This window comes from Vipera berus (assembly GCF_964194415.1).
Source record: "Vipera berus genome assembly, chromosome: 2".
NCBI lineage: Eukaryota > Metazoa > Chordata > Lepidosauria > Squamata > Viperidae > Vipera > Vipera berus.
The window spans coordinates 165,783,077-165,795,951 of NC_138203.1; the positions used below are offsets into that span (position 1 = coordinate 165,783,077).

The 12,875-nt window shown below is 36.4% G+C and overlaps 1 protein-coding gene across 4 annotated transcripts in view; it reads left to right on the top strand.

Moving 5' to 3' along the window:
- The window catches only part of ASPSCR1 (ASPSCR1 tether for SLC2A4, UBX domain containing), a 90,364-nt gene that overhangs the window by 38,036 nt on the left and 39,453 nt on the right, over nucleotides 1-12,875 (top strand). For all 4 annotated transcript variants that reach the window (XR_014025407.1, XR_014025408.1, XM_081319938.1 and 1 more), the window contains exons 5-10: nucleotides 1,169-1,226; nucleotides 2,216-2,289; nucleotides 2,878-3,304; nucleotides 8,612-8,751; nucleotides 11,411-11,492; nucleotides 12,175-12,241. Coding sequence is in view for 2 of the 4 variants with exons in the window: in XM_081319938.1 (XP_081176064.1) it covers nucleotides 1,169-1,226; nucleotides 2,216-2,289; nucleotides 2,878-3,304; nucleotides 8,612-8,751; nucleotides 11,411-11,492; nucleotides 12,175-12,241 (848 nt within the window). In the remaining 2 variants the exon portion in view is untranslated. The remainder of the gene's footprint in view (nucleotides 1-1,168; nucleotides 1,227-2,215; nucleotides 2,290-2,877; nucleotides 3,305-8,611; nucleotides 8,752-11,410; nucleotides 11,493-12,174; nucleotides 12,242-12,875) is intronic.

Genomic DNA, 12,875 nt, shown 5'->3' on the forward strand with positions numbered 1-12,875 from the left:
TCAACTGTACTTTGGTTGTTGTTAAATAAATTGTGTTGGTTTACCACAAAGGTATAGATATTCTTCATGAATACGAAACAAAACCCATGACCTGTCAGTCAGAAGCTTATACAGAGATTGACAGAGTTCCTTCCTGTTTTATCCTGCTCCATGATATGCTCACTGACTAGTAGTCAGATTTTTTTTCTTTTACCATAAGAACATTGGCCTGTTGATCAGGATTGATACTCATAAGGCCAAAAAACTCTCCAGCTATGGTCTTGCAGGCCTAGTCCAAATGGAGATAGAGGACAAAGGGGATTGGATTTTTAAAAAAAAGATGAAAAAGTTGGTCTTGTAGGAGATACTGTAAATTGGCCCATGTTAAAAAATACAGATACACATATAAGGTCTGTTGGTTGGGTGAAGCTTGCATGAAACTTGACATATCTCTTTCAAGTTCATCTGTAGCATTTCTTGACTCCCACAATCCTGTCAGCCAAGATTTTTTAATTTGTTTTATGCTTGTTCTTTGAAGAGATTACTATTCTTGTGTCAAAACCATAGCACTAAAGTTGCACCAGCCAGTCTTGGTGTTTCCTACAAGCCAAAATGGCCATAGAAGACAGAGCTCATTAACTATACAGGAAGCATGTTTTAATGGCCAGTAGTAATTGGGCATATGATTGCCAGCCTTCTCATTGAAGTTACATAATTGTTTATATGCAATGAGTTAAGTTGGGAGAATGGAGAAAATATTGCTTCAATTGACTACAACTTCGGTCTGACTCTGTAGTGCAGGGGTGTCAAACTGCCGGCCCACGGGCCGGTTTCATCATACCGAAGCCACGCTCACCCCATTGCCGGCAATGCAAAAAGAGTCGCGATACATCATAACACGTCACGTGACGTGGCGAGTTTGACACCCGTGCTGTAGTGGATTGGGATAAGAAGGAGATGAAGAACATATCTGAACTTTGCAAGGCCTTTTGTGCCACAGTAAGTAGAAGATGAGGATGAAACCATTGAGTATTAATATTGATAAGCTAGTCTGGACTTTCTATATAGTCTTTTCTCTGATAAGGCTTAGAAAATTCACAGACTTTACATTAGATTTGTTTTGGGACATTTGAAACCAGAACAGGATTTTCTTCAATATGGCATGCTTCATTTTTATGTTTCCTTGCAGGGAATATGTGGAACAGCAAAGTGAAGTCTTCCCTGTCTGTATTTACATGCGAGATGAAGTAAGTCAACAAACCCGCTTCTCCACCATTCCCCTTCATCTCCCACTGAAAATGACAAAATTACTCTGCATAGCTTTCCAATCTGGAAAACGCGTTCCTCCTTTTGACTCACTGAAGAAGGGAAATGGAAGAACTTAGTCTCTTCAAAGTTTGAAGTATTTTGTGGGGTGAGGGGAAAAAAACTGCTGGAACATAATCATGGGCTGCTTAGCTCAAGCCTTTGAGCCCATAAAATATACTCAATGATCTCTTTGAGTGTTTTTTCAAGTTCTTATAAAACTCAAGAATCACAACAGTGGTTACAGCTTAATAAATATTTGCTTTTTGCTTGTTTTGATCTCTGCAGGGTTTTTATTTTTGTTTAATGCTTTTATATGTCAGTACTTTAGAACCATTCATCACCTACCCTAGAATAAATGCCAGCCTCTCCTTCCAGGTTCTGAACAGATCACCCTTATACTAGTCAGTGCTAGTTCTGCTATCCTGGAAGTGGAATACTGAAAGGGATGGGGAGGAGTGGATAGGCAAAATAAGTCTCTTATGCCTCCTCTGAGGAAAAACTTGTCATCATATAGCTAAATGCAATTGGGCATGTTTAAATTACTACTAAGATAGGAAGAACATAAATGTAATGAAATTGCTTAATTCCAAATTGGAGAACAGTTAATCAAGCGGGTGGTAGTTTCTAATATCTCCAGTTATGTCTTGTTAGTTCTGCTATCTTAAGATTTCTTTAAATGTTAATTTCAAGAATGGAATGTGGGATTTTATTTCTATATTTAGAACTAACATAATTTTTTAAAAAATAATCCTTAACACTCTGAACAAGGATCAACAAGAATATAGATGTAGAAGCATTTAGAGGAAGAGTACATGAGAGACAGGTTGCTATATATTACTCATTGATACTTAAAGTATTCAAATAACGTTTGAGTGAGTTGCCATTTCAAAACTCATAAAGCAGAACTGTATGGTTTTTCCTACTGTAGGTATCTGGGAAAACAGCTTTGGAGAAGACAAGTCTGAAGTCGCTTGGTCTGACTGGAGGCAATGCCATTATCAGGTTGTGAAGAGCATTATTTCCATTTTTTTCCTTTCCCTTTTTGTTTTTTCTTTCTTTTCTTTTTGCCCAAGGGATAAATTTATTTTGGGGGAGTGAGTAGGATAGCAAGTAGGCCTTCCCCAAGTCATTATAGAACGGTGTCATTAACACGTATTCCTTATTTAGCTACCCCATTTTGCAATTAGATATCTGTGTTTTGCAATTAGATACCTGTGCCAGTTAAGGTTATCTGAACTGTCTTCAAGAATACTGCCAAAAAGAGTTAAATTCTCTGTTCTCCATGAATTGCCCTTTAAGACCGTAAATTTTAACACTTTATCAAACTTAAACTTCATTAAATTTGGCAGAGTATTTTTGATTTATGGTTGGAAACTATGGCATGTTAGTATCTCAGTGTGTTGTTCCTTTTTTTGGTTACGGATCTGTGTGAGAAATGCTCCATTTGTTACTGGGAAAAATACCTGAATCCCACTTCCCAATAATATATTGGCCATATATTTCTGTACTTTTTGACTGAAGAGGAAAATAATTTCTCCAGTCTACGTATACATACTTGCGCCCTCTTTTTCATGACTCTTGTTTTAATAGAGTGAACACAAAGAAGGCAGTTTCCTCTGACAATGCAGACGGTGGGAGCAATGAAATTCTTTCTAAAGAAGTAACAGAAGGGCCAGCTTCTACAGAAGAGCCAAAGGCTGTGTCTTTTCCACACCTGCCTGCCTTTCCAAGCTCATCCTGCTCAAGTGAGGCTGCATTTACCAACCAATGTACCGATAAGCAGAACTGGAGTAAAGGATCTCAGGATAATTCAGAGGAGCTTCGTCCTCCTTCAGAGCTTATGCCTACCTCATTTGTCCCATTCATGTGCAGTGGTCAGCACCTGGGTGGTGGCTCTCCCACACCAATGCTATCTCCAGTACTGACAAACCAACCAAGTTCTCTGTCCAGTCCTGGAGGGCCTTCCAAGCCAAAGAAGTCAAAGAACAGTCAAGAGAAACTAAAGGCGCAAAAAGAGGTAGCGATTTAGCTTGCTTACAGTATTTTTTGGGAGGGGAAAGTTCTCTAGGCCTGTTCTCCTTAAGAGATGGAGAAGATATGTTGACTTTGGATTTTTTACTGTCATTGTTCTACAGTAAACCATTGTCCATGGCCACTGGTATTGATGACTGTGATGTAGTTTTGACAAAGCTTCTTCGATCTGATTTACTTGATGTATTGATCAGAGGGGGAGAGTAATGGAAAGAGAAAATTTAATCTCATCTGTTTGTGAATTTTAAGTTTATGTGGTTAGATAGGCATGGGACTCAAACAAGAACACAATACAGAGATTTAGGGTGTGCTCTACATTGTGCAAGATTAAGCACAGCAAATGACCGAACATTTAAGTCTGGACAATCTGTTTTCATGCCTCCTTTGAAACAAAAATAAGACTTGATTTAGCAAGCCTTCTAGCCTTTATTGTTGAAAAATTTTTAACCTCCTTAAACCACAGGAGTTCTATTGGTGCAAAAAAATAATAATAATCACAATCTATAAGTAAATCAGGAGGAAGAGAAAGAAAAGGTGGCATTGAAGCCTCCCGAAATTAGGATTGATTTGCAGTGGTTATTATAATGCCCCAAGATGAATTTTGTTCCTCGTATAGTTAAGAATGTTACATTTCCTTTGGATATCTTTCTGCTATAGAGTTCCTGAAGTTTTATTTTCCCCTCCATTCATATAAAAATGAATAAAGAAAGTGATTAGTAAGAGAATGATAAATATTTAGGACAATTGAAAATGTGTTAATATATTCTGCCAAATTTAGATAAAACTATGTCATATTCCCTGAAATAACTAAACCTTAGTTTATTTTATATGATTTATTTATATTTTTTGTGATAGCAAACAGATTCGTAGGTGAGTGGTAATGCTCTTGAACGCTTCAAACTGGATGACTCAAATCATTCATAATCTTTTGTTTTAATTTTCTAGAGCACTCATCTTGTTAGGTCTAAGACAGTTCTTTATGAATGCTGTGCTACTTCTTTATTAGGAGCTGGACAAAAAACATCATTTAATCTTTCTACGTACGATTGACGTGTTCAGTTCTGATACTAGATTGAGACATGGATACACCCTCTTACATTGTTTTGCCTCTAGCCAAGGGAACCCCTATTACAACCTTGACCAAAGTCCTGACGTTGCCAAAATCATAGACTACTTAAGAATTGCTCTTGGAGCCTGCCTTCCCAGACCCGGTAGACTGCTGTCTTTAGAGTGACTTGCAGGTTCTGCTGGAGTCTTACCTCCTTCCTATTAAACAGCATGTGACTTTGACTGCTGCTTTCAGACTCTTTGATCTTGGGTGCCTTTGCTGCTGATTGATTACGTTGCACTCCCTCCTCCATTCCTTCCATTCCCTTCTCTTGCTCTCATCAACAACCCTAGAATGGGGCTGGCCACATGGCATCTGCTTTTTGTCCCTTTTTAGTCCGGAGGGGGAGAAGGGGGAAAACAAAACAAAACAAAACAAATTATTTTTAAACATCAAAGGTCCATTTTAGCAAAAGAATCTTCCCATTAATGTTGTGCCTGTGTGTGGGTTTTTCTTTTTTAATTTGATGGAAGAAGCTGGATAAAATCTGTGCCGGCATCCCTCCACTTCTGGGCTAGGACTGGTTCACAGACAAGCTATGTTTTGACTTTGATGTCAAAACATTAATTGTTAGAAGGTAGCTTCACTCCCTTTTCCCCTAGAGATCAGAGAATTTTGCAATGCGGGAGGTTTTAGTCTTATCCGGCATATTTTTTTGGAAGTTGTAGCAGGCCCCTCACCTTTTAATTGGGCAGCACAGTAACATTTAGGTGGGTAATAGATAGCTTTGAGTGGCTTAACCACAGCACTATAATAATCCTCTAGAGTCTAGTTGAAGATTCTGTCATAGGTTGAGTTTGGAAATCAATACCAAAATAGGTGAAAAAGACTAGTATGTTTATGTTTATATTTCCTTTAACTGCCTCGTGCTGTAATTCCTGGAATGGAAGAACTGTCTAGTTCAAAGAATTATCCATCTAATCATTCTGTCACCCAGTCCGTGCTATATGTGGCTTGTCCTCCTCCTTTGGAATCTTGTAATTGCTTCTAAGAACTGTTGTGGAAACTGAACTATTATTCATCAGTCTGTAGCTCCATATCTGAAACAGAGCGCTGGTCTGGCAATTGACCTAGTTAGTATTGGTGGTCCACTAGAAAATCTTTGCGTACAAGAGGACCAGTGCTTTTGTCTTCAGTGTTGGGCAGCAATCCCTAGCCAAGTGGGAGTTGCCAGTGTCTTGGGTTTATTTAATATAGTAGAGAGGAATGTGTTGCATTGTTTTCATCCTCAAGTCAATTACTTGTTTCTAGACATAGCCCTTCTGGAATTCACTTCAGATTTTGGAAATCGTTGCTGTTAAGAGGAGAGTTAAAAGTTTAATGCTTTCTGTTTCTATCACAAGCTACATTCTGTGTCAATTACCATTTGAAAGTTCTAGGCAATAGTTCTCAGGATAATTATATTTATGTGATACAAAATTCAGTTTTCCAGGCATATAACTTGTATAACAAATTTTACGTAGGGCATAGAAGACCAGTTTGAAGAGGAAAAAGAGAACATAAAATAAACTGGCTATATGAATGAGGTAACTGCCTCTGAAGCTGAAATTTCACCCTCATGGTTAATTTTTTAAGCTAAGCATTCCTTTGTGTTAATTGCTATATTTGCTGTTTCTTGTGAGTTCCTTACTTTACCTACTTTAGTTTGCTACTCTTTGCTATAATAAATAAAAAATATCTAGCGGAATATAGTTGATAGTATTTAGGTTCTGGATTAATTATTTGGTCTTACGGAGACTCCATCAGAAGTTGTGTGAAATTTATTTATCAAGCATTAATAGAAATAGGGGCTCTCATGCAGTCCCCTAACATCCCTATGACCACCCGTTGTCCATTCTGTTCTGATAATTAGAAATAGTGACCCTCAACCCCATTTCTATTTAATGGGGCTGAGTGACAAATTACTCAGATTTGCGAAGTTGTCAACTCTCTTTCTTCTAATCCAGGAGGAGGAGGAGGAATCCATGATTCTCATTTCAGGACAATTGCTCATGTACACGGCAGCCCAGCCTCTAAAGAGCTCGAGTTAGGCGACAGTAGTCATTGTGAAAGGACAGATTGGCAGCTCGTGGGTACTCCTTGTGCTTTATGCCCAGGGAAAGCTACAATCAGGCTCCTTCACCCTCTAGTTAGACCTGACTCTCTTCAACTTTCTAAAAGTAGCTGAGGGTCCACCCACGCAACCTCACTCTTTTAACTTTCCAAATTACCCTCCGGTGCCCACAAATAGAGGAAATCTTGCCTTGTAATTTGTGTTGTCTCTACTGATAATTGAGAGAGGCTCCTTCTATTCCCAGAGGGCTTGTTCAGGGCGGGAGGGGTAGCGGTGCTGGAGAGAAGTCAGGATGATAGGACAGTAGATGGGTGGGAAGGCGAGCAAAAACAGGGTATGCTAGAGAAATCAAGATGTGGGGGTATGGGTGACTAAAAATAGGAATATCCAAGTTCATGGAGTCTGGGGCCAGGCCAGGCAGATCATTGATGGTCAAAGATGCTAGTTTTCAAAGCAGCCTATTAACCGTACAGACCAAGTGGTGCCATCGCTTTATAGCTCTGGATTCGTAATGTGTCAGCCAAGTTCCATTGCGCAGTATTTAGTTTATCAGAACTAGCAAAACCTAGCCCATGCTTAAGAAAGTTTTATGCACGGAATGGAAACTTTATTTCTCATAGAGCGCAGTTTCATTTAGTAGATTTTATTGTGTAACTACATCAGTGTGTGCATTTTAGTCAGTCACTGACTAAAAGAAGCAGTCTTTTCTTCTTTCTAGCCACTTCTATACAGTAATTTCTATAATGTTTAGTCTTTCCTGAGTCTAGATTTTCTACAGCAGGTTTATCTATCTGATTGACATCTTTCCATGGGTAAATCTACGTTTACACAAGAATAAGTGATAAATAGTTCCAGGCCATATTGAGATACATTTGCTAAGTTTTTTTAAAAAATAATAATAATAATAAAGATTACAGTACTGTACAGCAAATACCGGTAACTGTTGAAAATGAAATTTACTAATTTGATTCCAAACTATTCATTAAGAATAAGATTTTTAAAAAACCAAAAAGAACAAACTAAAGATAAAAGAAAAAAGGGAGAAGAAAAAAATGCATGTATATATAATAGTGATATAAAAACAAAAAAAGTTTCATTGCTATAATATATTTCTTTGAATGTATTGCATCTCCAATATAAGAAGAATAAAAGGTAACCAATCTTTTTGAAAAGTGCAGTACTGTTTTTAAATGTGAAACTAATATAGGTTTTACATTGAAAGAACTACCCTGGATATTTCCTAAAATTGAACATCATTTTTTCTTAGTTCCAAATAGCTCATTCATTATCCAATTTTATTTTAATCTTTTAAAATTGTTGATAATATTAGTTGCTGCTTGATTTCCATAAAAAGCCTTTTCTAGTTTATTTTAAACAACTGATTTGGCCGCTAAAGCACCCAAATCAAACAACTTAATAAATGAACTGTATGTATTATTGTTTGGATGATGTAGTTATTTATATTCATTTTGCAATCTTTCAAAGGTTTTAAAACTATTAATAATAAATGCTTAGAAGTAACTAGCAATCAATATTTTCCAATAAAAAGTTCTTCCTTCCATTTTTAAATAACCTGCCTACTTACATAGGATTACTAAATCCAGGCTATAAAACTTCAGCTAATCACTAGATGACACCAGAAAGTTCCAGCTAAGGCATGGTGGCTCTTTGTTTATGGAACTAATTCGAGTTTAAAGGGTTTTTTATAATATGGATATAAAAAGTAACGTTTTTAACCCCTAAAATCAGAACTTCTTTGCCTGAGAAAGGTAGTATATCTCTAACATAGATTAAAGATTGTAGTCAAACATGAATTCTGAGGATGGTGCTGTTTTTATATAATGTATACTCTGTGAAGATTAGGATAGAGTTTACATTAGGAAAAATCATGGCATAGTCAGTTATGAAGTTATGTAGTAAACAGAAAAATTTAAATATATTGCTCAGAAATGTTGGTGGGGTTACCACAAAACTCATTTTTTTCTAAGTGCAAAGATTATATTCCTTGTGCTGTGTGGGGTTACTACAAAACTCATTTTTTTCTAAGTGCAAAGATTATATTCCTTGTGCTGTGTGGATTCTGTGCCTTGATGGATTCAAGCACCAAGTTTTAATTTATATTCACTGTACAGCATTTGGAGCGAGAGCCAATTGTATGCCATCCTGATCTTCAAGAGCCATTGGAGTCTGATTCACAAGATCTTCCTGATGAGTTCTTTGAGGTTACAGTAGATGATGTGAGAAAACGTTTGGCCCAGCTCCAGAATGAAAGGTAAATTTATTTTTCACTAGTAGTTAAGTAATAATCTTTTATGGCCAATGTGTATATAATATAGATTTGTTTCTCTGATTCTGACAGAATCCTAAACAATGAATATGCTCAGGATTTGCTTCCCAGTTATACTTAATGTTCTTCATATTCTTGGAAATTTTTCTTGTAGTCTTCTAGTTGTATGTTCACCTGCCTAGGGAGATTTCTCTAAGTACTAACTTTGTAGGAAGAGAGCTATATTAGTTAGTCTATGATAGCAAAAAAATTCCCTCAGACCAAGTCTAATAGCACCTATTTCGATTAACAAACTGTATTAAAAGGCATAAGCTTTATGAGCCACACTTATTTCATCAAAGGCATAGAATACCTAGACTGATGTAGGATTTAACTTGGGGTGGAGGGAAGGGAATACAGGTCAGTTATGTAAATTGCAGGTTACATATGAGACAGTTTTCCAAAATGAAAAACAAGGCTTTAACAGCACCATTTAGCAAGAGTTTCTGGACTTGCATTTAAAAGTTTCAAGTAATCTAAAAAAACTCAACTACAACCATTATTGTTTATTGAGAAGATACTTGTATTCTGTCATACAAAAAATACACTTGTTAATAACATAAAATTAGTTAGAAAATGTACTACCAGATTCCCTCTAATGCTAGAGAATCTAGTTCATAATTTAACATTGATGCAGTATTTTCTTAAACATGATTGTTGAGACATTAAAGTACCATGTACTTCAAAGAAAGTATGAATGTAGACTCAGCAGTAGCAGATAAATCCACTTCTATACTGTAAGTACCTTATTTAGACTTTAATTTCCTTTGTAATTTGTAACTTGACTTTTTAAGTAGAAAAGTTTTCTTAGCCACACACATTTCTGTCTCTAAGACTTGGCAAATATATGTGGATGGCAATTTCTGGTTCTTGCAATGCTGAAGATTCTTTGGACTAGGATTTTCTTAGTTCTTATTACTTTCCAGGAATACCAGCCAATTCATCTAGGTCACAAAATTGCTTGGAAGTGTTTTTACACTGTCATCTGCTTAGATGCATCTGTTATAAACACTGGAAAAAGGATGGATGAATGGTGAACAAAGCTCATGGTTTCTTTGTTTATATCACAATGAACGCACTTAGTTCCCTTTGATCATAGAGCAAGTCTTCACAAGTGTTAATCCAAAAAGCAAGTCTGAGCTACTTTTAAGTCACAATATCTGTGTCCTCTGAATTGTGATATTACTGATTTGAAATCTGGAGTCTTCATCTGCAGGTAAAAGAATCCAGAAAGTACCCATATAATGGGACTATATACAGGGAAGAAATGTCACAGGAAACAGAGGTTGTCCAATTGTTGATAGATGCAGCAGATTATAGAGAATTCCTGGAGAATATTTCAAAATAATACAATACTTCACATTGTATATTGATGATTACATTGGGTGCCCCATTGAAAGTAGTGATTAGGATATTACATCGGCACCAGCAAAACCTCTGACCAAGTTCACCCTCAGTTGCAGAAAGGCAGTGGGTAACCTGAGATGCTTGTGAATAAAAGTGGGAGCAGAGGATGTTTAGTATACTACCATGAGCTCCTGAACAAAAAGTGAGCTAAATAAATAACATAGAATGAAAGTAATTGTGTTAATATGAGCAAAGACAGCGTGCTAAATTACAGAAGATATAGTTCTATTGTTTTCTTCTGGCTTTTCAAAATCATTTATTAAAACACTGTAAGCACACCGGCTATTGACGCTTTTTAAATATTCATATGTTTTATAGACTGGTTTTCTTTCACTCTTCTGTAAAACCTGATAGGGTATAAATTAATTTCTATAAATATGTTTATAAGAAACCTTCCCAAACTGGTCACTTTCTAAATGCACGGGCCTAAATTCTCAAATATTCCAGCCGCGACCCTGCTGGCTGGAATTTTGAGTTAAGGAAGTAGCCCTCTGGAGGACTTCTGACTGAGAAGAGTTGCAAGGTTGTATTTATTAAGCTCACTGTCAGTTCTCCATTGATAATAAATACTTTTATCTGTTTTGAATCAATATTTTAAATGTCTGCCTTTAACTTTTTGTTGATTTTGTTCCATTATATGTAAAATTAAATTTATCTTTTTATTGACATTTTTCCTTTATAGGTTGATACAAAGATGGATAAATTGTGTATAAATCATACTGATCTGTACAATAATTTTCTAAAATAAGACAACAGAGATTCAACTTTTATTGCAATTCCAACTTTTGTGATATATCCTCAGGGAGAAAAATGATAAGGATATATATGTCTGTTGCAAATGGTATATTATTCTTAATTAAAACAAATTCTGCAATGCATTATGACAGTCTAAATTTGTTATTAATCAAGATACTGATGCAGTCATTACTTACAGAGCATAGGTATGCTATATAAAAATATGGTTATTTCCAGTATTTCAAAATTAATTGTCTGATATCTATTTAGGAAAAATGGAACAACAGGTTTTTGTTAAAATGACTTTGTGCAGGTTTTGCAGGATTCAAGTTGCGTCTGTCTTTTGAAGAATCTAAGCTTTAGTGTGCTAGGGAACTTTTATACACAGAAGTTGATGATAGCAAAAGGATCGTGTCAGAATGAATGAACCTATGGCAGTCTGCTAAGTCTTGTCTCTTCTCAGGAGGAGTTTAGAAGAAGCTCCCTTGATGACAAAGGCACAGCGAGAAGCTCAAACAAAGGGAAAGTTAGAGCGTTATCCAAAGGTAAACCTTTTTTTGTGTGATCATGAATTTTCCACATAATTAGAAATAAAGAGGTGTTGGTGACCGAAAGGAATATAGAAGTAGTAAATAATATGTGGGCTTGATAAAAAAATCTTCCACTACTGTTTTTGCTTCTTTTTACATGAATTGGAAGAACTGGAATACTCATTGAATAGCAGTAAGTGTTGTCTTGTTTTAGGATTCCCCATGAAAGAACTTTTAAAGCAGGGCAGAGGACAGATTTCTTGCATGTTTTATTCTGCATGTTCTTTGTTCTTTTGGTGTGAGATACAAGAGTTTTATTGCTAAAATGAAGTGAGAATACTTAGCATTTATACAATACTTTTAAAGTACAACCTTCTAGATCAAATCCAGAAATTACCTAATTAATTTCTAGTGAGGATAAGATTTGAATTTTCCTGCCATCTCTGCCACTTCAGCTGAACATGGCTTTCCCTGAGTGCTTTTTATGTTGCAGTTTGTTTTAAAACATCTGTTTGGGTCAGTTTCCACCATTCTAAAAAGGCTTGAAAACTACATGTATAGTCTCACCAAGCTATATTGCCCATTCATGGAAAGAAGCAAGTTTTTGAAAATGGGCCGGTATTATTCAAACGAGCAGGAAGCTAACCTAATGTTTCTGTTTACGTGAGTAGATGCCTGATTCTTTTCCTTCAACTAGGTGGTATTACGTGTTTACTTCCCAGATCGCCACATTCTGCAAGGTTTCTTTCACCCTAGCGAAACAGGTAGGAGTACATCTATCTCCCATCTACGGCTTTATATAAATAAGCAAACTGAAAAAAGGACAACAGTGCCTTGCTATCAAGCTAATGTTTGTGACTTAACAAGATTTACACATCTCTAGCTGCTTTATTTTACTGCTATTTTAAAAGTTTGTTGTATGGAAAACTGAGTCATATGGGAGATAGCTGAGATTGTTTTCTAAACAGAATGTGTTTCCTACAACTGCCTGCTAGCTTCTTTTTCAGACCACTTACCACGGCATTACTCATGCCCAGATGAGCCCATTGGACAAACAGGGTGTTGGTCTAGCATAGTTTCAGCCAGAGCCCAAAAAAGAGTTGGAAAGAATTTGAATCAACCACTCTGCTTCAATGTGCTGGGGGTCAAGAGGAAAGCTAGAGTCCTTGCACCTTTAAATAGCAAAATCTAGGACTTTCTAACTGCAAAGTAGGATACGCACCCAAAGAAATGTCTCTTTTCCCCATTGAATGTTTAATCCCTCCCAGGCCTGAACCGTGATAATATTCTTTACTTGATTGGACTCAAAAATACCTCTAATATAGCAGATGGAGACTACCACAGAGTTGTGGTCTTTCAAGTATCCTGTGCCCTTTATAGGTGACAACAGCTGGATTT